General features: G+C 33.8%; 2 protein-coding genes across 3 annotated transcripts; one reads left to right on the top strand and one right to left on the bottom strand.

Moving 5' to 3' along the window:
• Positions 1–181: 181 nt before the first annotated feature.
• On the top strand, positions 182–6,565 carry LOC117124536 (putative L-aspartate dehydrogenase). The gene is made up of 8 exons (XM_033270792.1): positions 182–326; positions 722–857; positions 2,227–2,311; positions 2,749–2,892; positions 3,529–3,637; positions 3,920–4,040; positions 4,288–4,445; positions 5,090–6,565. Exons 1-8 carry the CDS (start codon positions 260–262, stop codon positions 5,125–5,127), a joined length of 858 nt encoding a protein of 285 aa, XP_033126683.1. The 5' UTR covers positions 182–259; the 3' UTR covers positions 5,128–6,565.
• On the bottom strand, positions 5,216–27,863 carry LOC117124535 (switch-associated protein 70-like). 2 transcript variants are annotated; one of them, XM_033270790.1, is made up of 13 exons: positions 27,559–27,861; positions 26,078–26,611; positions 23,427–23,573; positions 16,363–16,486; positions 15,897–16,057; positions 14,809–14,946; positions 14,032–14,169; positions 13,430–13,567; positions 13,179–13,316; positions 12,569–12,735; positions 11,747–11,966; positions 10,632–10,826; positions 5,216–6,720 (listed from the first exon to the last, which is right to left on the bottom strand). In XM_033270790.1, the coding sequence occupies exons 1-13, from the start codon at positions 27,667–27,669 to the stop codon at positions 6,577–6,579; spliced, it is 2,355 nt and encodes a 784-aa protein (XP_033126681.1). In that variant the 5' UTR covers positions 27,670–27,861; the 3' UTR covers positions 5,216–6,576. The 2 variants fall into 2 exon arrangements, with proteins under 2 accessions (XP_033126681.1, XP_033126682.1); XM_033270791.1 differs by having other exon boundaries at positions 6,586–6,720; positions 10,582–10,826; positions 27,559–27,863.

Genomic DNA, 27,863 nt, shown 5'->3' on the forward strand with positions numbered 1-27,863 from the left:
TTATAATTTGTTATCAATAATAATAATAATAAATTATTGATTATATATAATGATAAAACTAATTATGGTAAACAAAACATTTTTTAAACATTTATATTTAATAATAAAATGTTAAATATGTAAAGTAAATGCGAGTATAATATAAGTATGTTGTACAAGACAGTCTGCTAAATTGCACATGTTGAAAAAAAAACAACAACATTGAAAGTCTGTAGCATTTCAACATTGGCGCATTTCCTTATAATATTATTTTTTTTAAATGGCAAGCGATTTGAAGAAACAAAAGATTGTTCGTCGGGTGGGAATCGTTGGGTATGGTCACCTAGGTAAAAATCAATTATTTTAACCCCCTTTTTAGGATAGGCCGCCAGAAATTGTAGAGAAGTCAGGTTAAGCAAGCCAGTTTAGTCGCGCTCTGGGTGGGTCTCTAGCGGTCGGTTTGACGAGGCGTGGGTTAGCCCGTATGCGTAGGCCTAGCTGTATTGTTTAGCTGATCAGGTTACTACCTCATATAAGTTTCTACCGTTAAAATAGGTTAAAAAGTGGAAATATCTATGGCTGCCTAATAATGTAACAACAATAAGTACACAATAATTAATAATAAGAATACATAATAAATTGTGAACATTTATTTAAAAATACTAGCACCTAAGGCTTTAATAAGGTAAAATATCTCAATACATTAGCCTAGGCCTAACTAGATGATAATCTTAACTTTCAGGTCAGTACTTGGTAAATGCTGTTCAAGAGAGTGATCAATTGGAGTTGGCATTTGTGTGGAATAGGACAGCAGAGAATATGATGGGCAAAGTAGACGATTCTTTGATTTTACAAGACTTGTCCAAATTTGAGGAAAGGTATGCCAAGCATGAAGTTTGTTAAACAGATGTAAACTATAAAAAAAAAAGTATAGGCCTATATTTCACAAACATTTATATAGTATAAACACATTTTGACAAACTAACCAGTGTCAAGATACATTTTCAAATTATCTGTCATTATATTAATTTTATTTTGAAACTGTTGCTGTTGTTCTGGTGCTATCATTAGTATTATATGTTTGTAATTTTCTATTTTATGTATTCTTATAATGTGAATGTACTTTTAATAAGAATACATAAAGTATGAAAAAATAAATGCATACATATTTTATATTTTTATCAGGTTTTGTGTATTCTTATTATATGATGCTATGATGTGTATTAATGTACTTGTGTATAATAACCTCAGGACAAATAAATTTCATGTATTTTCATATATGACTTTTTATTCAGGTATAAAAAAATATAATGCTTGCATACAATAACAAAATTACAATAAATTGTATCCTGTAAGTGAATCTTCAAACCAACACCAAGTTAGGGCACATAGAAAAAATTATTAGATTATCACTCTTAAAAAAAAGTAATGAGGGTGGACGGTTTTTTTTATTTTGTGTTTTTTTGTTTTTTTATCTGTACAATAGCATATTGCTTTTTTTTAATCGATGACGGAGGGACTATTTTCATTTGGCAAGAATATTGTAAATATTTATGATAAAAACTGGTTTTATTTTATTGTTTTTTTTAAGAAAATGTATTTCCACTCACAAAATTACGTTGCTATTTTATTCTGTTTAAATAAATGATGCAGCAAAACAATCTTTTTTTTATTTCCGCATCAATATTTCCCGGATTTTTGACGCGGGCCAAAGGTATAATCTAACAATTTTTTCTGTGTGCCTTTAGCTGCAGAAATTGCCAAATGTGATTGCAACCCCAAAGGAAGCTCAAGCCGAGCCAAAGCATCATCAGGGGTGGCGCCAGGATTTGCCCAACGGGGGGGTGGGGGGCGAGGTCCCCGACGGAGGCCCGATGCCCCGACGAGGGTCAGATTTCCCAGACAAAAGCAAAGTGTACGTGGTCGAGCTTCGATTAAAGGTTTTGAAAGTGGTCCAGGGGGCGAAGCCCCCGAAAACTTAGACAATTTAGGGGTTTCAAAGGCTTATTTAATCGATTTTAGTGTCTACTAATATGTAGAAAATACATTCTTCTCCCCGAAGAATTGTGCTTCCCCTTGTCGGGGAGAGCTGGCCCCCCCTGTCAGGGGGCCCGCCCCCTTGATAATCTCCATATTTTTTAAGTTGTCATAATTTCAAAATATTTTTCACTTTACTAACACTACAATTAGTAAACATTAGTTGAATTGAATGTTTGATTTCCTTATATTATTTTCTCACTATCATAGAAAGTCAGACCTTATTGTTGAAGTTGCTCATCCTACCATAACAACCCAATATGGAGAGGCTTTTTTGAGAGTAGCTGACTATATGGTAATTAGTATGCTAAATATTCTAACATAAGAAGTGGTAGCACTGCAAGTACAACACTCCAAACAGTGCAGACATGTGTTTTTTGGCCAAGTATTTCTTCATAGAACACAGTCTCTATGTATCCTCTGATCATTTAGATGGGTGTCGAATAGCGTACATCTTTGTTACATTGCTAAGATTGGTTGTTCAAAGTGCTGTGAACAACCAATCTTAGCTTGTAAGTCTTGTGTTGGTATTATGCTGAGTGCTTTTGTTTTTTCTGAGTTAGTAATCTGGTTGGATTTTCTCAAGGATTCTCATACGATGCAGTTAAATTTACTGGGGTTTTTTGAAAATTTCTGCTGTACTCACTGTATTTATCTGCCAGAATATATGTCATAAATATGGAGGCAGCTATACTGGATGATTACGTATTTGGATTTGTAATATCTATACAGATTGGCTCACCAACAGCATTAGCCAATCAAGAAGTAGAAAATAAGCTGAGAGCTGCAGCCATTCACAATGGCCTTTACATTCCAAATGGTGCATTCTGGGGTGGAAATGACATCAAGAAGATGGCAGACAGAGGAACATTACACGTAAGTAATACTGGTATATGTTTTTAATTTTTACTCTAGGTGAAGTTTATTGCAATAGTATGCATCTGTGCACTTTTATAATTTTAGATATTTTCATTTGCTTTTGTCAATGGCTTTTTATGAAATTTTAATGTGGTTTTTCTTTAATATGTACTTTTTTGCGAGCTTCGTAATTTCTATGTTTTACCTTATACCTTATCTTATATTTGTGTGGCGTGTGTCCTTCAGCGCATAACTCAAAACTACTAAACTTAAAATTGACAATGTTACATGTGTCTCGGTCCTCCTCGAAGTTGGTGCTTATTGGAAGTAATGCAGATTTTAGAATGTTTAAATGATGCTAGGCCTCATTTGACTAGGCAAAGCCGACTCGAATTGACCGACCACAGGCCAGAGTAGGAGGTGTGTCAAATTCTGGCCGGCGGGCTGGAAGCGGTCCGGCCGGCGTGCAAACTCGCCTAATCGATGGGCTTGCCACGCAAGGTCTATGATGCTTTTCTAAACTCAATGATGATACATTTATTGGTTTTACAATATATTCTTTCCTTTTTAACCTAACTTATTATATTTTACTACCTTGATATTTTAGTAATATCTGATTAAATAAGAATAATGAATGTATTTTGTTCTATTTAGGCATTAAAAGTAACAATGACCAAGCACCCAACATGTTTCAAATTGAATGGTGAATTAAAAGAAAAGAATGCAAAAGTGAAAGAAGGGGAGATAGTTACATTATATGATGGTGAGTACACAAGTAAAAAATATATTTCATTATTAACAAACAATAATGACAAATTCTTTGATTTTATAGTTTATTATTGTTAAGTTTAATTGTTTTATCGTTTATTTACTCTAAAAGGGTATGCAGTGACAACCATGTGAAAGTTTTGTTTGCCCTTTAGTGTGCCAGCTACAGGATTGAAAATATGTGATTTACTGTAAATTAATACCCGAGTCTTAACCATCTACAGCTCCACACATACTTGTGGTCAATTTTTCTCTTACTCTTTTCTTTCATTTGTAGGTCCTGTTCGTGACCTTTGCCCTCTTGCTCCAAATAATGTGAATACAATGGCTGCTGCCTCCATTGCTGCTCATAATTTGGGTTTTGATAAAGTTCAAGGGTGCCTGGTGGCAGACTCAAGGTATGTTACTTTCAATGTAACTTCCTGTTTTTGTTTTTTTGTTTAATTATAGGTTATCTTGAATCCATATCTAAATAAATATTGACTGTTTCAATGTATTTTGATTTTCTTCTTGTTATTTTTGTATATTACATATATTATTATTTCTATTATGTCTACTATGATCTATTATTTAAGTTAGCTCTATTATTGATTATTATTATTATATCATTATCATCTCTATTATTGTGTATATTTCTTTACACAGGATGACAGATTGGCATATAGTTGAAGTTGAGGTAACAGGACCTGGAGATGTTGCCACTGGGCATGTATTCAATGTGTCAACAAAGCGAAAAAACCCCTCAAAATTAGGAGTAGTCACAGGGAACGCAACGTATGCATCGTTTGTTAGTAGTATGCTTGGTAAGTCAGTAGTCTTTCAATCTAACATAGAAATAAGACACATTTGCTTATGTTCTGACAAAAAGAAAATGAACAATGATTTTAATAATATTTATGGAACTTAATTTAATGTGATGTTACAACTTATTTATTTTGGAGTAAATATTATTGATATGTATTCACTATGGACACATCAAATTAGGAAAGAGCACTCTCTATTGGCACCACCCTTGCTGGGAACATTCTTGGGGTCTGCTTCATGCTAAGATGTCCATGTACAGTGGTGCCAAGTATTTCAAGTAGATTGGTTTGAAAATGTAATACTGTTTATGCACTGTAAAATTCCAATACTTATATTTGTAGCAGATGATGTGCAAGAATCTCCCCGCTATGGAGTCTGCGGAGGGATAATAATCACTGAAAATGAATTAGTTTCTATTTTCATTGGAATTGAAAATGCAATCTTTCATATTGAAACTTTTTAAGACCATGGTATTTCTGTTGCTTAGTTTTTGGTAACTAATCTCCACTATTGTTTTGTTTACAATTGTATTTAGATATTTATTTTTACTTGTGCGTGATTAATTAATGTTATTCCTGAACCTTTTCTATTCCATACAAGACTCGGTACTTGAATTTTAGTATACTGAACTAATTTTTTTTAGGTGCAAAAGCAATGGGACCAGGTGTACATTTATGCTAATATATCCAGGTGTGCAGAAACACATGAGAATGTATGTAGCACTCAGTGAGCATAATATTACCAGGTAAAGAAGGCAAAGACATGTGAATACATTATGAACAATTTTACTATCTCAAAGGTCTTGACAAACACATGTATTCAAATCCAAATAAAACAAAGTTACTTAAATGACAATCTAAACACATGGTGGTCTGTTTGGATAGATGGTATGGATGGAGCAAGTATTCTGATGTCAGGAATTTGGCTACATTGTCGGAATCTGCAATTTTGTATGTCAAAAGAGGTGAATATTTTCAAACCTATCCCCAAAATCCAAGCACTTGTAATACTGTATTATCACACTGTGTCCAACTTCCTCTACTCCATTGGGAGTATTCCAATTCGAGAATGCCCATTTATGCTCCTGGGTGGACAGAAAGGACCCATACCTTAAGATAAAGAACCAGAACCACAGAATATTAACAAAATGTATCAATTTATATATTTATCCTACAAATATGGATGGTAATTGCTAACATGAATACTTTAAAAATCACTGACAGTCAATAATTAATAATTAACACCAATAACACCATTTTTACGTTAAAACATATTATGAATTATGAAATTGCATATGTTAGAAATGGTAGTATTATCATTTTGAAAACAATTCCCTTCGACTTAACCTACTTTATACGATTTGATTGGAATGTTTAATGCTTGATAGTTAGTAACTATTTAATTTCTCTGTAACTTGGTTGCAACGTAACTGCAGTGAAACATGTTTCTTGCATCTCACAAAGTAATTGATAAATATTAAGGATATGCATATAAATACAACTTTATAAATCTAATTGTATGAAATTAGTATTCATATTTAGTGACAATCATGTATTATTATTATTATTATTCATGTATTAACATTCATGAAGTTAAGACATCATCACTTTTATTATTACAGTATTATCAAAGAGTATAAAACTGCAAGAGTTCCGACTTTCAGGGTTTCGTTGAAACAATCCTATTTCAAAAACTACTACCACGAACTAAAGGGCATCCTTTTAAAGTCGAGTTTCAAACTCTATTTAAATTTTAATAGGGCGCCCCCTAACTTGTGGTAATACTTTTTTTTAAATGTTCCTTTGTGTGCATACAAAATCAGGGCAGTCGGACCTCCTGCAATTCTGTACTCTTTGGTATTATGCAGCTTGTATTTCAATACAAATTTAATTACATATTTCATTTATTTTCAAGATAAACTGGTATTTCACAATATTGATATTTCACTCTCAATCTTATTGAATGTTATGTTTTCATATTGAATTACTGTATGGATGGCTTTCAATTCTGACTGGTTGAATACTGCTCTCTTGCCAATTTCATGTTTCATGTAACATTAAAGAGTTCACTGTGAACAAATTCTTGACAAACCGTTAACATTAAATATTGAAAGGGTGCTTTTGAATTTTTTCATTTGTCCTCTTTTTCCGTGGATTCTGACTTAATATTATTGACTGAGAGATTGAATTCTTTTTCTACGAAGTCCAAGTTGCTTTCTTTGGTGTATCCATTTGTAACGTTTATATTCTGGCTTGTCTCACTTGTCTCATCCACCTAAGAAAAAAAAGAAACATTAGAAAGTGTTGACAAGTTTTCTTTCAAATATAACCACATCAAGTCAATTTTATTTTCTACATATGTGGCAAAGACAAGTCAAACCAGTCACTTGTCGCAAATCCTGTTTTAGAAATAATGACCAAAACATTCTGGGATGCCAAAATGTTTGAAATCTATTTTATTTCACTAAACTGACCTTTATATATCTATATCATGATTTGTTGTTTTGCAGATGGTTAGGTATTATGGTTTCTGCACGAGGAAAGCCTGAAATCCTAAACATTAAAGGCTGATTTCTCAGATATTGCTCTTTAAAACAGCTGTATGTTTAAACTCCATAACTTCATAACGAAATGTCGGATTTAAATGATTCTTTTACCATTTTATAGCTCCCATTTTACTGTTTTAATAACTAAAAAATTGATTTTTGCGATGAGTGACTTGTTTGCAAAAAAAAAACAAAAAAAAAGACAAGAAATTGAAACATGAGACAAAAAGGAACCCTAATGAAGCCCTAAGGAGCTTGTTAAAAAATGAGAGGCCTTAGCAAAATGTATACAATAAAGCATAAATTTAAAATTAATTTAATATAGAGTTATAAGAATGAAAAAAATGGAATGTTCTCTGTATTGTATAATTTAAATATAGTATATAGAAGAATAATATATATTAATTTAAATATAGTATATAGAAGAATAATATATATTAATTTAAATATAGTATATAGAAGAATAATATATATTAATTTAAATATAGTATATAGAAGAATAATATATATATTAATTTAAATATAGTATACAGAAGAATAATATATTTCTATTCTAGTATTTTTTTGTTGATATTGAAAGGGATCTAGAAAGATGATTTTTTTTTCTGCAGGGTATTTTTGATATGCCATTTATAATAGAGCCAACTTTAAAATTGTTTTTTGGCAAGTTTTTATGAAGTTATAGGCCATTTATATACGATTTTATCCCCTTTAGCGGCATTACGTCACTGTTTCATGTAATGTTACCAAAGATCGTGTAAATAGCGCTGCGTTGGGTATTAGCCATGTACGATCTTTGTGTACATGCTGTAACCATGGCTGTAACTCTTTTGCTGACTACCGCCGATGCATAATGAAGTCCTATGCCTGTGTTGTAGGAGAAAGATGTTTTCACGTCTAAAATTGATGAAAACTCTTCTTGTATTTTGAAGACATTTAAGAGTGCATGCACGAATACTGAAACTTTAGAAATTATAATGGTAATTATGTGCATCTTCGATTTCCACATCAGGCATGAGCGAACCACTTGCCCAATGTCTGTTACTAGTTTTTTTTTTACACGGTCGGACAAGAATTTTAGGGACCACTTGATTTTTCTAAAGGTTTTCTGGGCAATTTGAATTAGATTTTTACCATCCGCAAATAATATACATTTGAAATTAGTATTACTGTAGTACTGGAATTGATTAAGATCTGAAAACAGGAACAAACATATGATATGGTCGCCCAAATAACATGATAAACCACATTCCTCCATGGTTGATGTACTGATTATGGATTATGCATCAGCGGTTGTCAATAATGGCCTTTAACTTCATAAAAAAAATGCCAAAAAAACGATTTTAAAGTTGACCATTATTAATGACATATCAAAAATTCCCTCTAGAAAAAAAAATCATCTTTTTAGTTCCCTTTTAATCATTAGCATCTAGTAATAAATGCAGAATTTATAAGTAATGGAAACAAGAAATTGCTTTTTACAGGAGTATCTGAAAATAAATATAGAACAGCCAGGGATTCTCAACTAATCTTGTATGGGGTTAAGTAAAGTTAATGGGTGACTGCTATACTTTACTTTACTTAGCCCCACCATATTGGGGGTTAGGTTAGCATCTTATATTATTGATGACACTTAGATTGCTGAAAGTGGTTCTATCAAATCATGTTTTTTGTTCAAAGCAAATCTTTCTTTTTTAAGTGTCAATCTTTTTACAAAACACAAGATGCTCTGCATTGAAGAAGTCTCATTGTGAACTTAGGGAGTTCTGTAATTCTGTAATCATGATGGGAATTGAACCCTGGAGGGGTTGAAGCAAGAGGTTTCACACTGAGATTGGAAGGCAAGCATCTTAACCACCAAGTTAATTCAAATCCACTCTTTGAATATTATTAAATGATAATGTAGAGAACCATGTCTAATTTGAATATACAGTAACTGCTATAAACTACTTGACATAGACACAAACAAGTATATCCCATGAACAGAGACATCAACATTTTTGATTTTGTAAACTTTGTGTATTTTGTTTTTTAGTGTTATTGTTGCATTAATTCAGAGCATAACTGTTTTGATACACTTTCTGCATCCTTTTTAAAGCACATTTGCTAATAATTTAGTACAATACTTGGTATTGCCAATATCCCCTGTAGTAATTTGTACAGAGTCCAGGTTAAATTCTCTGATTGGTCACATTTCACCCAAGGGCCGCCCACAGAGAACCAAAGCTATAGACTATACATGATGTAAAGAATAGCACAAAATGGCTACTGTTTCATGCATTTTAGCAGTGGCAGACCGTCAAGGCAAGCAAGGTATGCAGTGCATACCCTGGCTAAAACTAAGAAATTAATAAATTATAGTACAGTTTCTCTGTTTTATTTAGCATTTCTGAGCCACAATCTTCAGTGACGAACCTTAATTTTTCGTGTGGATTGCTACAGTTTGTTGGAATAGCAAAGTTTTTCTATTTTTGACCTACCGGTACTTTGGTATCTCAGAATAAGTCACACATTCTCTCAGCTGCTTACAATTTCTGCATGGCTGGTTTTCAGTACATTGTTACCAACGTGAGAGATTTGAAAAGTGTGACTACACCAGTTGGGGGTGGGGGACGGGGCCACCAGGGTCCTGGAGTACAGGGCGGTACCCTAATGGGGCCTGGGTTACAGTCACATAATTGTTGTAACGGTTGGTAATTATGTCAATATTAGCCAATCGTGTATTCAGTGAGTCAATGGAAGTGAGAGCATACCCTACAAGGCTTAAATTTGCTATTGTGACAACCGTGTGGTGGCACAAGAATAGCCAATTTAACACTGGAATAGAAGCGGTGCTTCCAAGAGTATGTGCGCATGCTCTTCTTCTCACTGCATCTCTCTACAGTAGCCTAATCAGCCGGGACATCCACTGCCGATCAGGTAATTTGTATTGCCAGGCATTCCATAATCTCATAATTGAAGTTAACATAAACTTGCATACACATGGCTGGTATAGAAGAAACTTCTATTATTTGAATTGAAATTTGTTAAACTTACAGGAATAGGAATTCTTTTGAAGAGAAGAAACTACAACCATGCCAGTATAAAAAAGGACATACTTTTGTATTTTGACTATAGAACGCAATCTTCGATTAGTAGGCTTACAATATTTTCCTAATAGTAGGCCCTAGCACCAGTAGCGTAGGGGTCTTGAGATGGAAGGATAGCTGATGGGGGCGGGAAGGTGAAGTGAGGATCAATGATTAGGTGAGAGGGCGCTAACTCGCAAGATAAGCTGATTTGAAGTGATTTTTAACAACTTGAGCATGATTTTGGAGAGGGGCAAGTATTTTTTTTGGGGGGGGGGGTTGGGCATGCACTCCTCTCGCACACCCTAGATACACTACTGCCTAGTATACCCTGCATTTTCCCCATGGTCCGCCACTGCATTTCAGTACTAAAAATCAGTGAAAAGTTGTTAAAGCAATGAAATAAAACAAAGTTTAATGCTATGCCACTTTGTTTTAGGAGACTATTAGTTGTTTTTTTTTCTTGCACTGTAGCTAACTGCCAGCTTCTTTCAGCACAAATTGAACAACATATAATCATACCTCCGATTTTTATTGTCCATTCCGAACTAACAGTTTTGGTTTAATAGTACCTTTTGTTTGTTGTATAAGTCCTTAATTGCATCGAGATGTCCATGAGTGAAAACACCTGGTCCCCTATGGCATGTCAGTGGCTTAGCTGATGGTTGGATTGGTCTTGCCAGGCCGATGGGCTTGTTCAGTTCAGCACGTTTTCGTCGCTTTTCTTCCGATTCCTTTTCTGCTGCTGTCAGTTTAGCCATAGCATCCTGTAATAGCATGGGTAATCAAATTAAAATTATATTACTGGAAAATACATTGAAATAAAATGCTCCAATCCAGCTATATAAAATCACAGACCTGCCAACCCTTGGGTCATGAAAATCTGGAGATTTTTTTAAGAATCTTAAAAAAAGGTTTCCAGAATTAACCAAAACATGATGCAGGATACCTAAAAAGTCACGTCACTACAAATAATTGGCCATTGGTGGCGACATTCGACTTGAAAATGGTTGCTTGTTTATTGCACCGCGAAGTGAGCAGGCAGCGAATACATTGAATAATAACGATCAAATCAATCAAATTAAGCATAAATCGGGAGGGGGGGTGGCCTGTGAAATCAGGTGAAAATTACATTCGAACGGGAGAACTGGAGATTTGTTGAAATATCGGGTGACACCCGACAGGATCGGGTGAGTTGGCAGGTCTGAAATCAGAAAATGTGAATGTCAAACAATTAGTAGAAAATTGTGATTTTTTTAGTCTGTTGTTGTTAGTCTGAGTGCAGGTCAGTACGTCAACTACATTTAACCATTACATGCAAAAGTAATGATGAAATAATTAAGGGTTCATTTACAATACAGGTTGACCAAGGATGGCCTATGGCCACATGTAGACCGACCGAAATTTTTGTTGCAGCCCTTGAAAACCCTGTGGCTTGTCTACCATCTTGACTAGAAAACTCTTGTTTTTATGGTCAAAAACTGATAATCTGTACAAACAGTAATATTGCAATTAAGCCTAAAGCGGTCTAAAGCAGTTCATGAAAGATTTTCGGGGAAATGTCAAAGTTTCATATGGCTCTCTGTGTTAAATCAAAAATTCTCTTTGAACCTCTGACCCATTTTTATGCCCACCCCTGATTTACAATTAACAGAGAGCAACAGAGGAATATAACTGTTTTCTTTACCAGTAGTCTATTGTCTGCCTCAATTCTTTTCTGCTCCAGATCATTCAGTTTCGTCCTCTCCTCTTCCAAGATTCTTGCTTGCTCTAACCTCTGGGTCTCTAGTTCTTCACTGCGCTGCTCAAGGTTCTCTCTTCTCTCCCTCTCCTCTTGTAACATCCTCTCCTGCTGTTCTTTTAATTTCTCAAGTTCTTCTCGCTTCTCAGATTCCTCTTCCAGTAACCTTAACAAAAAAGAAAATAATATAATTTGAACCAAATACTTGTTAAATCATCATTACAGCTGCACTACTGTCCTACTCAGATCCCGATAAAGGGTGGTTTCATTCTTGATGGCGACCCAATTAACTGTCCAAATGTTGTGGGTTATCCTTGTTGGGTTTTACTTTTTAACAGCTAAAAAAATCTAAATCCAAATATTTGTATACCCTAAGCATCTTAAGGCAAACCCAGACAGCGTCGTACAATGCAGTCCAACACAAATTGTTGTCTCGTCGGGTCCATGTGAGTTAAACGCTGACGTGATAGGTCTGCGTCAGGGACATTGACATTGTAGAATGTTTATCATGTTTTATATTCTCATGATGTCTTCAAGACTCTCCATGACGATCAAATCTGTCTGTGTCTTACAACGCTGTCTAAGTTGGCCTTCAATAAGACATTGCAGTAATGGAAAATAAAATTATTACTGTTACTATGACAAAGCAACATAAGTGATTCAGGCTTGTATTTAGCAAACCATTATATGACTGACAGGTGCATTAATAACTAATATGCTGCTAATGCATACTAAGCAAACAGGGGTTTACATATTCTAATTGCTCACCTGGCCTGTAAAGCACGCACTATTTCTTCATCCCTCTTTGCCTGCCTCTCCTCCTGCAGTAACTCTTCCAACTCTTTGTTTAATGTCTCCAGCTCTTCTCGTCGTCGTTGTTCATCTAGCTTCAACTGTTCTTCTATCAGGGCCCTTTTCTCCGCATCTTCCATATCCTGTAAATATTAAATAAAGTATGCAAATAAATAGTAGCTAAGACAAAGATCAGTGTGTTAATTTTAAGCTATATTCCTCTAAATTAACATCTCATAGACCTGCCATCTAATGGTTTGTTTTTGTTATCTTACCACAGACATTGGCTAAATTTACCGTGACACTTCTCAGGGTGTTTGCATTAAAAATTCTTTGGGTGAAACTGACCAAGTACATGTTGAGTTGGATAAAAAAAAAAATCCATCCAAACAGTCCCACAGGAGATTGGACAGAATCTTAACCACCAAACTACAGCTCTACTCCAATGTTCTATCAAATTAAATACACATTACTATTCTTTTTGGGGAATAGAGTGTCCTACTAGCATATTAATAATCCAACATAATTACTACTGTATTGGAGATTATTATAACAATACAGTAGTTATATATCGCAGTTAACTTACCAACCGAACTTTACTCAAAAGTTCTTCCTTTCTTTTCAATTCTTCAAGGTATTCCTGTGTCTTTCTGTCTTCTTCTTCCTCTTTCTGTCTCCATAATTCTTGCTCTTGCAGTAGTTTCTCCTCAGCTTCTTCCCTCTCCTATTAAAATATTGTAATAACCCTTGTAAGTTTTTTTGCACTACTCTGAACATTCAACATTTTGTGTTCTAATTTGAGTCTTTAACAGTTTGATATGTTGACATGTTTTTTACCATTCTGATTCTTGCTAACTCCTGTGCTTGCCTTTCTTTTTCCTCCCTTAGAATACTTTGTTTTTCCTCCTCTTCAAGTTCTTTCAGTTGCCTCTTCTCAGCTTCTTCTTTTGCCCTTCTTTCTGCTTCTTTTATTGCCTTAATGTTGGTAAATAAAGTAATGTAAGCATTTTATTTTGTATACTAAATTGTTAACCTACTTACACAGTTTCTGAGACACTGCACAGTGGCAGATGCAGAAAAGTGCATACAATGTTTGGTATGCCGGTAGTCCCCTAATCTTTTTGAATAGTGCCCAAGTTGTTTTATCGTGTGCATGTGCTATTATACATATGGAACCAATGGCTTAACATTTCATTGAAAGGATGAGGTACAGTAATTGAGACCCTAACAAGTATGACCTTGGCAAGTCTCAAATAAAGTTCATCTTACACCAAAGTCTAATTCCCTACTGCTACATTAACTCGACCTTACATATAAATAGGTAATTTCATTGTAGGATGCAAATGATTTGGAACTGAGTATTAACACTATTAAATACTGTAATCATAAAACTTATTATATCATTATTATCAATTCTTTTTGGCACCTTGATTCCATACCATTTTCATGTCATTCAGTTCTGCTTCTCTCTTCTTCAATTCCTCTACATCTTGTTGCCGTCTCTGCTCTTCTTCCTCTTCTCTTTTTCTCCTTGCTTCTGCTGCCGCTTCAGCTTGCAACATTGTTTTTTCATGTTCCTTGGATAGGTAAGGAGGATTTAACAAAATAATAAGCAATTATTGTAAAGTTTTGAGGGCACTATTAGAAAATAATACCCCTAAGAAACATTATTGAATGACATTAGGAAATTTGACTAATGTGGTGTTAATATGTGGCAAAGACAAGCCAAGCCAGTAACTCCTTTTTGTGTTTTGGAGATAATGATTGACCAAAACATGTTGGAATGTCAAAATTTTGAAATTAATTTTATTGCATTAAAATAAACATATCTTAAAAAAATTCTAATGAGGTGCTTATTTTATTATCATTACTGACTTAATATTTTGTTATATTTATGTTTTATATATTTATTATTTTCTCCATTTATGATGTTAAAACAACATTTTTAACAATTTTGTGATGGTCTCTGCCTGAGAAATGGTTGAATTTTTAAACTTTGAACACTAAATTCTCAAATACTGCTCTTTTAACAGCTGTTTATGTTTAAACTCCTGTACTTCATAAAGAAATGTTGGATAATTAACTTTACTGCCTAACTCTGTACTGTATTAATAATAAAAATCATTTTTTTGCAAGTGACTGGTTTGGCTTGTCTGTGTCACATATGCAGTGTAATTTTTTTGTTGTCCTTGCAACAAGAATCTTAAATTGCTTACTGTTAGTAAAGCAGACATTTGTTCCTCTAGGATCTGCTTTTCCCTTAACATTTTCTCCCTCATTGCAGCCTCCTCTTCTTCCATTTTCCTCCTCTTCTCAGCTTCCTCTTGTGCTTCCCTTTCACTCTCTAGTACTCGCTAATGTTGTGATTCAAATAGAAATTGTTGAATTAAGTCTATCTTGTGTCTGATGGTAGCTAAATGTTTTACACAAGTTTTAAATTGGTTTACTTAAAATAAAATTTAAGAAAATTAATATAATGATGGTGTAGACATACTCATTATCATTTTTAAAATCAAATTATAATGACAGACAGAGATATGGTAAATAATATTTGAACATTGTTCTTGTGCAATTAATAAATTAATGTTTACACTTCCTGTAAAGACTCATTATACTGTAATAAGCCTGTTACGTTTTATGACTCCCATGGTTGTGAAGGGATAACCCCCTATATTTTTTATAACTGGAAATCACGTAAATAGGACACAATTAATTATACATAGTTCACATGAGAAAAATTGTTGTATATGTCCATTTGAGAAAATTTAGCATACCTCTTTTTCTACATTGCATCCATGTTAATGTGAATCCGTGTATGAGAGATTAGCTTGTGTACTGTGTAGTATCCATGCAAGGAAAAGACAACTGATACGCAATGTCACAGTGTGTGCGCAACAGATCATTCTTGATGATGATCGATTCAGACTGCCAATCACAGTCAGCAACTGGCGTCTAATGGTCACAGGGAGAGGGGTTGGATTTGACAGTCTTACGACCATTGTATGACGTAGAGTGTGCATCTTATCTTTCAGTGGTGTAGCATGTATCCTCTCTGTTTTAATTGACTTAATTGCAGATGATGCATGTGTACCAGGTATATAATGGAGAGGTTAAAAAGGCAGCGTGGAGAGGAACTGGCCACCCTATTACACATTGCACTCTAGGCTTAGTACGATGGCCTAACAGCTCAATCCCCTACTTTCAATAAACTACCTTTACCAAGTAACAATCTGTCTTGTGTGAATTGAGTATTAGTCAACTAAATCTCACTTTTATTTTAGGGAAAAAAACCAATTTTTATTACCTTTTTCATTAATTCTAATTCTTCATCCTTCATTCGTTGCTTTTCCTCCGCTTCCTCTTGTTCCTTCCTTATTTTTGTCCTTACTTCTTGCCTTTCCTTGGCACCTTTTAGAACCATTGAACTTTCCTCATTTTGTAAGCGTCTCAAAACTAACGTCAATGCTATAATTAAAAAGTGAACTTTGTTAGTATTTATCTAATTTCATTTATTTTGCCTTAACTCAAATACATAACTTCCAAGTATTTATCATAATTATCATTTTAAATGTTCCAATTTTTAGGAATGTTCAATAATTAATAGGAAAGTGTCAATTTTACTGGAATGTTCATGAATTAATTAGAAAGTTTGTATTGTAATAAAATTTATAGGACAAAGTGTTGTTGTCTAATTGTAATTTATCAACTGAAAGCAAAACAAAACTATTTTTAGCCTGGATTGACTTTTATTAGTTTTGTTAATCCTTTACCTGTAATCCACTCTTGTCTGGTACGTAAATCACTGACGCTCATTTCATATCGTGACTTTTCATTCGTTGATTTCCCCTCCTTGTATATTACAAACATATTCTTGTATTTGCCATCATTTATTAACTGAAATGATTTAAAATTTAAAAAATGTAATGAATATGTCAAGAGGACAGTCCTATTTATTGCATGTAAAGCTATAGAAATAAAATGTAGCAAACAAGATAAAAACTTAAAAAATCAATGAAATAGAAACTAGAATTAGAGACTGCATTCTTGTTACAGTGGAACTTGCCTAAGTTGAATCCAAAATGCCATTGAAATATTGTTCGACTTGGGTAAAATTTGACTTACAGATTGTTAAATAATGGAAAACACAACAATATGGCATGTAAAATAAGATCAGCTTAGAAATTATTTGACTTGGGCAAAGTCGACTAAGGCAAGTTTAACTATATTAACCTATTACTGTTGTACAGTACTGTTTTTTGTTCATCAAATGGAAATATATAGTAAAAGAAAGAAAATCATAAATTGAAACATTACAAATCAAGAACTGTATGCAGTGTTGCATGTACAGGTATTGTATTTGTACAATGAAAACAAATGTGAACTTTAGCCCTCCAATTGTACAAGGAATGAAAAGTAAACTGCTTCACCCGTATAACTAGTAGTAAACCGTGAGGTGATTAGCTACTTCCTTTTGAGAAGGATATAATTATTTTCAATACAGACCACACAATACCAGTAACAAAAATACCCTTCCATCAACTTTTAAAATTTTCTTACATGGCTTTTATATTGTAATTTTTCATTATTATTATAATTTTTTTTTAGTTGTAAGAAGATCAAAGAGATGCTATACAGCTGATCTGAGGAGGTACTTAAGTAGTATATATCGCCTTGTTGTATTTGGAGCGTTCATAATTGATATACAGTAGTATGCTAACTCACATCATGGAGTTTGCCCTGCATTATCTTGACTGAATGCAAGTCCCTTTTATGAAAGGTCTAATTGGAAGACCAGAGTTTTCATGGTCTTTAGTTTTTATAGTACCATAAAAATAAATGATAGGCATTTATCCAGGGCCAAAAGTGGTTTTTAATTAGAGGTGGTTTTGTATATTAAAGAAAGTTTTTAACAAAACATATTCCTAATAAAACATTTTTTTTTGTAATATTTTTTTCTAGAAAATAAATTACAATTTTATCTATTCACTCTAGTAAAAAGGAAAAAGCTTTGTAAACCTTTGCTGAACAATTAGTTAAAACACACAATAGATAATTAAAATGATGCCTTTATATCATTATCTATAGTAAACTAGGGAGTTGTTATAGCAACTCTGTGAGTAAACACACCTGAGCTATTAAAACATTATAAAATCCTGGATTTTTATTACGTTTCTAATTGTGTATCTCAAAAGAGGAAGTACACACATATGGCGTTCGTTAATGTGCTCACTGAAGCACATCACAAGCATCAAACAAATTGGCATGTGTAAATAATTACTTTATCGAGGGTCCTGGGTTGGGTACTCATACTTTTAATGCAAACTAATAGTCCTGTTTACCTTCTTTACAAGGTGCCTGCGTGATACTACTAAACACTGTAGTGTCATCCTGTACCTATTATTTGGAGAAATGTCTGATTTACTTAATACATAGGATGTATATAGGGTACATCCATTTGAGAAAGTACTGCTGTAAGCTTCTTTTTTCCATGTCATTGGATACAGAATCAGTTATACAATTGTGAAACTTCCTCCCCTCCCTGGAAAGTACTCTTACTTACGCATGTAGAATTTGTTTAATGAAGGGAACTAATTTCATATACTGTAGGCCTAGATGTAAATAAATAAATATGTATTCAATAATTGTATGATTTGTGTTCAGTATATGTGGCAAAAACAAGCCAAGCCAGTCACTCCTCGCCAAAATCTATTTCCAGTTATTAATACAGGGTCAATCCATCATGGTCAAACAGTAAACTGAAGTTACTGGAGTTTAAACATACAGTACAGCCGTTTGAAGAACAATATTTGAGAAATCAGCCTTCAAAGTTTACGATTTTGGACATTTCTCAGGCAGCAACATAACCAAATCATTAAAAATTATTGTTTTAACATTGAAAATGTGGAAAATAACAACATGATGTATAGATAGGTTTGTTTAGTGCAATAAAATAGATTTTTTTTTTTAATTGACATTCCAGCATGTTTTTAGCCATTTATCTGGTGACTGGTTTGGCTTGTCTTGGTTGTGACAAATTGTAACATTTCATCTTTGTACACCATTCTGTACTTTTGTTTATTTCAGTGGCAAAATCAGGGGGCATGTTTCCCCCATGCCCCTGTGTAATTAACTTACTGCTTTCTATGTCATCTGTGAGTGTGTAATAGTGTGGGAATTTATTAATAGAACATGTAAAAACATGTTATACATTTCCCAAAAATATAAAGTATATTCTCTTTCACATACACTACTAGTACAGGTATAGCTCTACATCATTTCATTTATTATAAGGAACTATAAAACTCACTAGCATTATTGTTTCAATATATTGGGTTATTATTTTTAATTTCAATTATATTTTCCTATTTACAATTTAATAAATATATTGTGGTTTTTAAATATTCATTTACATGGTGGTATGTGGTTCATAAACATTTTGATAAATTGGTGAGTAAATGATATTGTAAGTAATTGGACAGATTAAGAAATAATTTTCCATTCGCTCCAACTTGAGTTTGTTGATCCTTATTTGTGGCAAAGACAAGCCAAACCAGTCACTCGTCGCAAATCGTTTTTCAGAGAAAATGGCCAAAACATGCTGGAATGTCAAAATTTTAAAAATCTATTTTATTGCACTAAACTAACCTTTATATATCTACACATCATTCTATGCTGTTATTTTCCCCATTTTCAATACTTTTAAGGATTTAAAGATAGTTTCTGCATGAGAAATGCCTGAAATCATAAATTTTGACGACTAATTTCTCATATATTGTTCTTTAAACAGCTGTATGGTTAAACGCTTGTAACTTCATAAGGAAATGTCCGATTTGAATGATTTTTTTACCATTTTATAGCTATTATTTTACTCTCTAACACTGTATTAATAACTCAAAATCGATTTTTGCGACGAGAGACTGGTTTGGCTTGTCTTTGCCATTTTCCATTCGCTCCAACTTGAGTTTGTTGATCCTTATTTGTGGCAAAGACAAGCCAAACCAGTCACTCGTCGCAAATCGTGTTTCAGAGAAAATGGCCAAAACATGCTGGAATGTCAAAATTTTAAAAATCTATTTTATTGCACTAAACTAACCTTTATATATCTACACATCATTCTATGCTGTTATTTTCCCCATTTTCAATGTTAAAACAATACTTTTAAGGATTTAAAGATAGTTTCTGCATGAGAAAAACCTGAAATCATAAATTTTGACGACTAATTTCTCAGATATTGTTCTTTAAACAGCTGTATGGTTAAACGCTTGTAACTTCATAAGGAAATGTCTGATTTGAATGATTTTTTACCATTTTATAGCTATTATTTTACTCTCTAACACTGTATTAATAACTCAAAATCGATTTTTGCGACGAGAGACTGGTTTGGCTTGTCTTTGCCACATTTAAGGGTAACAGTGTTTTATCAAACACTCTGAAGGCTGTAAGAATAAACTGTCCAGTACTGTACAAAATACTGCCTACCAGTAGTACAATATGTTGTGCTCAGCAAAATACATGATACAGTGCTGTACTACAGTACTCAAGTACTAATAACATGGAGTATGGTAACCATGGATACACTTATTACTCCTTAATATTAATCCCATGGAGGCATGATAATACCAAGGACGTAACGGATAACCTCCTCTTTAAACTTGATTGTCTCTTGGATTCTTCATTACATCAATGCCTATTGCAATGCATTCCTTGTGTACTACTATTGTATTCAAATCCTTCAACCTGAAACACTTTACAAATGGTGAACACATGATCCATTTGTTCACGAAAAACATAAATACGTGTTAACCCCAGATCTCAACTCCACTAAACCCTGGCACCATCGTACCAATTATTGAGTTTTCAAGTTATCTATGGCATTACATTATTATAAATCAGTTTCCGAGAACTGAACATACTGTAAAAATTTAAATAATAATTACATTTAAACAATACTATACTTTTATGGCATTGGTCATCTTTAACTCTATCTCTATGCTCCCACGCACTGTTAGATTTTTTTTTTTGTAAATAGGCCTAATTAATATGTTATAAAGGAGTTGTGAATGTTCATTAAAACCATAAACTTAGTTATACCTGTAATTTTATATACTTTAAAATATTTTTATGAGCCGTGATTATTGTAAGCCATTCTTTTTATTATGTTATGATATTCCTTATGCATGTTAAACAATTATGACCCTATTAGTCACAATGGACTCATCCAACACTACACATTTTGCAGGTACTGTAAATTTAATAGTACTGGGAAACTATTTACCACCATAATAAAATAGAATATAACAACACAATCACAGCATTATGATAGTATTATGAAAGTATCTAATGGCTTTCTATGGCCTGTGTGAGCATACAGTAGTATGAGAATTTCATAGAGCATGTAAAAATATGTTATACATTTCCCAAATAGTTTCTCTTGCACGTACAGTACAGATATACTATATTTTGTTTCATTTATTTTCTTAAAGGAACTATAAAGCTCATTAAAGCATTTTATTGTTTACAGAGAATTAACAGATAAGGTAATGTAATACATACTCCAAGTTTCCAAATACATGCCATCCTGTCAGGATTAAATATTTCGACATTAATTATGTCATCATCAGGGATTTTTTTTGGTATCTATTAGAGTATTTCCAATAGCAGACCCAGTAGTAGTAGTAGTAGTAGTAGTAGTACAGTAGTAGTAGTAGTAGTAGTACAGCAGTAGCAGTAGCAGTAGTAGTAGCAGCAGCAGTAGCAGTAGCAGTAGTAGTAGTAGTAGTAGTAGTAGTAGCAGTAGCAGTAGCATTGGCCCAAGGAGGGACTAAAGGAGGCTCTCAACCACCTACAGCCTGTTTTCCACTTGGCAAATTTATTCGCGCAAATGGAAAGCGGCGGCGCATTCACATTTCTATCAGAGTTTTTGCTAGCGAAAAAATGCGCAACCAATCAGAACTCGGGAAGTGAACCAACATTTTGATTCGCGCGAATAAATTCGTCTAGTGGAAAACCAGCTTTAGTCCAACAATGGTGTGGGCTAAGGTAAGAAAATTTATGATTATGGCACCTCTAGATAATAATAATAATAATAGCTTTATAACTTTATTTAATAAAGCACAAAAAATATCCATTAAAAAGGTTCACAGGCGCTGTACAGAATTTTAAAATAGACATTTACGAGATTAAAAATAGACGCGACATGAAAGAACAATAAAACACTAACAAATATTTTTTGGATTTTTTAAAGAAAACACAAGACAACATCACCAAACCGTTACAAAATTTACATCAGAAAGTTGAGGAGAAAAGGTGCCATGCCCATAAAAACAACTTTACATCATGAATCTTGGAGTAAAATCACGTAAAATGCTATGTCAATTAAAACTACAACATCATATATTTTGAAGTAATGTGTAACCAGGTAAAATGGGTTGAGTTGAATGTAGAGTGTACAATTAGAAGAATGCCAAGCAAAAAAAACCCTGCCAAAGGGGCAAGATAAGACAATAAGGCTCTCTGATTGGTCAGGACTAATTAGTGTGCCTGGCCTTATGATTACTTTAACATATTGAGCAGGCCCTATTGGTAGTGGACAGGGCTAGTAAAGGGTATGAAGGTCACTCTATACTAACAACAAGGGTAGATGATAATATCACTAGTTTAAACCTTACACACAGGCGCTGTACAGAATTTTAAAATAGACATTTACAAGTTTAAAAATAGATGCGACATGAAAGAACAATAAAACACTAACAAATATTTTTTGGATTTTTTAAAGAAAACACAAGACAACATCACCAAACCGTTACAAAATTTACATCAGAAAGTTGAGGAGAAAAGGTGCCATGCCCATAAAAACAACTTTACATCATGAATCTTGGAGTAAAATCATGTAAAATGCTATGTCAATTAAAACTACAACATCATATATTTTGAAGTAATGTGTAACCAGGTAAAAAGGCAGATGAGGACATGTTATGCATCTAATGCGTATGTAAATATAAATATATATAGTAAATATAAATATATATAGATATACACATACATACATATATATATTACAGTATTGAGTTTACAATAATATACATATAGACACATATATATAGATGGCCAAAATGACACTCTCAGACTTTTTTTTTATATAATTTCTTTTTTTTCTCCATTTATTTTATAATTTTGAAAAAATTAGGGCAGGCTGGGGTCCCCCATCTTGAATTCGCCACTCTGCAAGTTGTACAAGAAATAAACTGATAGAAATTTTATTTTAAGTCATCTTTTCAAAGTTTATTGATTTAGTCATTTCACTGTTATCACATTTCCAGTTACTATAATGAACTGAATAAACTTTAAAATAAACGTTGAACCATAATTTCTATTAAATACCATTCAATTTATGTTATAGGAATTATATTGCACACATATCCATTTCGAAACAGCTCAAAGAGCTTTTTTCTCTGGTCATTGGATACAAAATAAATCCATTTCCTGGTTAGAATTCATAGTTGCGCACATATTTCAGCACTAACCAATTTCATTCCAAATCATTCACCTCCTACCAGGTAACTGTAGCTGGCTGGAGAGAGGCAAATGTAAATAAAGTCTCTTGCCCAAGGACACGAGCATTATCGGTCGCAAACTTAAATCACCGCTGCACAACAAAACTTCAAAATGCCGTAGTGTAAAGGGTTTGGAGTAAAGTGCTATATTAGTCTACAGGTCAATCATCTTTGATCTTTGAATCTCCTCATCCCAACCACTCTCCCTTCCCTGGTTACGGGCCTAGAAACATTAATTTTGGATGACGAAGAATCGCAGAACTATACCAGCATGTACATACCTCAACTTTCCAAAAGGGTGTTAATGTAATTTGACCTTTGGCCTCCTTCTCTGAGCGGTCCGTGTAATAAGTGAGTGTTTCTTGCGACAAAACAAACCAACGGTCCTTCCAAGAAGCTATCATGTGTCCTTTCTTTTTCATCATTCCCTGTGAATTATAACAAGTAAAATAGTGAAATGGCAGTTCCTTTGTGACAGTACTACAGTACTTTACCTAATGATAATTGCTGCGAAGCAGCCAATTCATATTCTTGACAGCAATTTGACCTCTGAAAGGTCATTGTTTGTCAAAAAATAAGGGCCTAAGACGACTGAAAAGCAGAGTTTCCTTCTTTCGTTCTGCCGGGTAAAATCAATTACTTTAGGCGACGTTTGTAGACTAACCAACGTTCGCATGTCGCGCTAGCCTAGGCCTAGACTAGCTAGGATGGTATAGGCCTAGCCTTGAAGGGACGAAGGTCCCAATGAAAAACAACGTCGCTCCTTGATAGCTAACATTGTCTATTTAACATCACAATAATTCATTATTAGACCTATAGTTGTTTTTTGAATTGTACTCCACAAATCTCAGCCGATACCTCGCACAACTCGTTAACGTCTCATATCTATTGTCGTGACGTCATGGCTCGCCGGCTCACACGTGTGATGTCTCGCACTTTTGATCAAATAACACGCTGGCTCGCACTTTGGCAACACTCTTTGGCAGTCAACTCACCCCTAGAAAACCCGCCCTTGGAAACTTGCCCCATAAAAAAATGTACACTTCCTAGACCATGCAGTCTTCAAAATAAAAATTGTAACCTTTGGTAATCAACTACATTTTCCACATACATAGAAATTTTTGAAACTTTATTAAAAAAAACCTAAACCATAATTCACCACTATAGACACTTTTTTGAAAAAAAATGAAAAATTACGACTTTGTTACCCAATGAGAAGTGTTCTAATATAGTCAATGGGTCGTGTCTCATATTATTTGTTATTTTTTTATTATTCATTATTTTCACTTGACTCGCATAAATAATTTTGTTCGAAGAACATTTATATGCAGTTGTACTTTGCAGCACTTCACTTGGAATTTGCAATTTCTAGTACGATAATGTATATTGTTAGTAGAATTCATGTAGTTAGAATTGTGTTTCTGTGTTACCGTATGTGTTTTTTAATATACAGTATTTATATTTATTTTTATACTGGAGTAGATTTGCAATAAGGAAGGAAAATTTCATAATTGTACCTTGTATTTTTATGACAATAAAAGATCTGCATCTGTATCTGTATCTGTAATTTCAGGTGATTTGCTGTGAATTGTACCAAAGTAAGATATTCTGTTACTACTTTACAGAGGTCCCAAGTCTCCTGTGACTCGCTGGAGTCTCCCGGAAAACATGTGCCATAATCATACATTTTTTTACCTTGGCCCCAACCATGGTGGGGCTGAAGTGTTTAGACCCTCCATCTGTAAGAGTCCCTCCCTTCAACCCCTTCCCCCTGGACCTGCCAGTTCAGACTTCCTGGAATCAACTTCTTCCAGCTTGGGACCCTCTGACTTTACCTAATTACAATTAAATCCACTTTTTTCACAATTCAACTGTAAAATACACATACTGTACATACATATATACATAAACTGCAACAACAAATTGCAATATTACAGGGGTGGGCATAAAAATTGTTTGGAGGGCCAAAGTGAATTTTTGATTTAACATCGAGGGCTTCATTCTCAGTTTTAACAATATTTTTTACAGATGATCGGTGTCGGGCCTCAAAAAATAATTTGTTTTGGCGGGCCGCACATATAGGGTTTTTTAAAATTCATTTTCGCTGGCCACACTTTGCCCACCTGTGCAATATTACTGTAAATGCTTGAATAAGCGCTGCTCTCGAATAAGCACCGCAGCACTTAATCGAGAGTATATAATATTACCCTGTGTGTAATGAAAAATTAAATTCAATGTATACAGTGTTAATGAAAAAATAACACAATGAAGACAAGCATTTCTTATAAACATTTGTTTAGGACGATAGGACCTATGATAGGCCTATTGAACTACGGGAAAACATGAAATAGGTAACATGAAAATGGGCAAGGAATGCGCCACGCCAATATTTTTTTAAGCTTTGCTGAATTTTACTCAATTTAGCCATTGGCTACGATATAAATTTATTTTGTTGTTGCTGAATAAAATCCTTGAACTGAATTGAATATAGGCACATCATGACTATATATGGGCATAGAACAGTTTTTTGTCAACAAAAATTTAATAAGGCCCTATAAAAAAATTATTAGTTTATCACCCTATCTAGGCTGCAAAAGTGATGAGGGAGGGAGGCTTTTAATTTTAATTTTCTATTTTGTTAAATCCAAATATCTTCCTTGGGTTGTTAGCTGGTGCACTGATATTCAATGTATAAAACATGATTGAGATAATACAAAACAATATCTACTAACTATTTACTAAAAAAAAATTTTAAAAAAACAATAATTTCTTCGAAAAAAAAAATTAATAAAAAAAAATTAATATATATATATAATTTTTTTTAAATCAAAATATATATATTTTTTCAGTACTATAAAAGACATGCGTGTGAGGGTGATAAAATTTATTTGGCCTACATCTGGATAGAGCTTCATATAATTAATTTGCTGACCTTTTTCTCCACTTCCATAACACATTCATCATGAACGTCCTTCACTGCCATGCGTAGCATCATTTCATCCATGCCCATTCCATATTCACATTCCAACGATTTCAAAAGCTCAATGAATTTTACATATTGTTTGTCTTTGTAGGTAACTTCAAACTTGGATGTGTTCCACTTCTTTCCCATTGCTGTCACCAACTTTTCCAGAAGTATTTCAAACTCCTCTCGATCAATACTTATTGGGAGCACTTCTGGTTCCACTAAAATATTAAAAACTTGCCATAGTTTATAGACATCATCCAGATTGAAGCGTTCTCCTTCACGACCATTGAACTTTTTTGAGCATATCATCCAGCAAACATTTTCAATTTTCTTCATGTCCATCATGTCGGCTTCAATAAATTTCTGATTTGAGATAAATGTGTAATAATCTGTGAAATTGATTGACTCAGGTGAATCCTTAAAGTACTCGGCCAATTTGTTTGCAACCAAACTGCTGTTGTTGACGCCGAGTGAATTGCCGATGTGAGCCGTGATAATCTGCAGGAAAACAAAATTTCTTTTTACAATGTAAAATTGCAGTTAACAATATTGATTGGGGAACCATAGTGGAGTGGGAGATTTGATGATTAAATGGGGGTGGGGGTGCTAGGTCATATAAGGAGATTTTTAACTACTTGAGCGTGATTTTTTCAATTGGGGTGGGGGAAACCGGGGATGCAACATTTTTTAGGGTGGGGGAACATGCACACCCCTAGATACGCTACTGAATCTGTCACCTGTGAAGATCAGGGTATCCTATAAATTTATATTGAAATTTAAAATTAAAAAAACAGCAAACATTTATTTATTATGAGTATACTGTTTCCCCCCCCCCCCTTTTATAATATACCATGTAAAGATTTCTTTTCCTTTTTTATACCATCCCTGTATAAATAACAAAGCTAAATGTTAGTGGTAAGCAGCTGAGTGGAATGCACCTGAAACTCAACATACAAAACTTTTATTCATGATTATATTTTGACAGGGCATCAACAGACCCTCCAGATATGAACAAAAAAACAATACACAATTTATCAATATTTTAAGTGAACTAATTCATCCAGTAGTATAAAATAGTTTGGTACTTCATTATTAGAGCACCTCCCCCAAGTACAGACTGACTGCCACTACAAATTTACAGTTTTTGACAGCATTTTAAATATATGTTTAAAACATTAGTCTAGTATTGGGAGTAAACGCGATTTACAAAATGTAATGATATTTACACCCCTCGTTGAAGGTCACCTTTTAAGAATTAGGTACTACTGTACTACAAGAACCTCCTTTGTATACACTGTATGTATGCATGCAGTACAGTACAGTAGGCCTACTATTTAGGTGCTAGAGTACACTGTATGCTACCTTGGTATGGCTTTTAAAGTGGTGTTATCATTTGGGCTCCCCAAATTCCTTGCTTTTCTACGGAACTACGAATATCAACTTACCCGTAACTGTTGCTTGTCTACTAATCCATTCTTGTTTTCGTCCAAGGCATCAAATACATGCCACAACCAAGTGCAGACACTACGTTTTCTTTCTTTCGTTTTTTCCGTCATTGTAGTATTGAGGAAAGTTAATAATATTTTTTTTGTGGGTTACTCGCGTACTCTTTACAGAATATAAACAGATTTGTCAATCAATCAATCAATCAATACTTGTTAACAAGTGCCTTTTGTGGATCAGAACTTTTTTCCTCCTGCACTCTGCACCAACGCACCAACACAGCAAACCAAAATCTGTATGCCTATTG

Source organism: Anneissia japonica, unplaced genomic scaffold, assembly GCF_011630105.1.
Source record: "Anneissia japonica isolate Jap-2015-1 unplaced genomic scaffold, ASM1163010v1 scaffold287833_len2544123_cov190, whole genome shotgun sequence".
NCBI lineage: Eukaryota > Metazoa > Echinodermata > Crinoidea > Comatulida > Comatulidae > Anneissia > Anneissia japonica.

What these genes read in the sequence shown, in the direction of transcription:
- LOC117124535 (XM_033270790.1), bottom strand. Translation starts at nt 27,669, where the DNA reads ATGACGGAAAAAACGAAAGAAAGAAAACGTAGTGTCTGCACTTGGTTG. An exon ending in CACCCTTTTGGAAAGTTGAG is followed by an intron (nt 16,487 to 23,426) that starts GTATGTACATGC and finishes AAATCATTTCAG; the next exon opens with TTAATAAATGATGGCAAATA. An exon ending in ACTTATACAACAAACAAAAG is followed by an intron (nt 6,721 to 10,631) that starts GTACTATTAAAC and finishes TTTTTTTCTTAG; the next exon opens with GTGGATGAGACAAGTGAGAC.
- LOC117124536 (XM_033270792.1), top strand. Translation starts at nt 260, where the DNA reads ATGGCAAGCGATTTGAAGAAACAAAAGATTGTTCGTCGGGTGGGAATC. An exon ending in TGAGAGTAGCTGACTATATG is followed by an intron (nt 2,312 to 2,748) that starts GTAATTAGTATG and finishes ATATCTATACAG; the next exon opens with ATTGGCTCACCAACAGCATT. An exon ending in CAGACAGAGGAACATTACAC is followed by an intron (nt 2,893 to 3,528) that starts GTAAGTAATACT and finishes TGTTCTATTTAG; the next exon opens with GCATTAAAAGTAACAATGAC.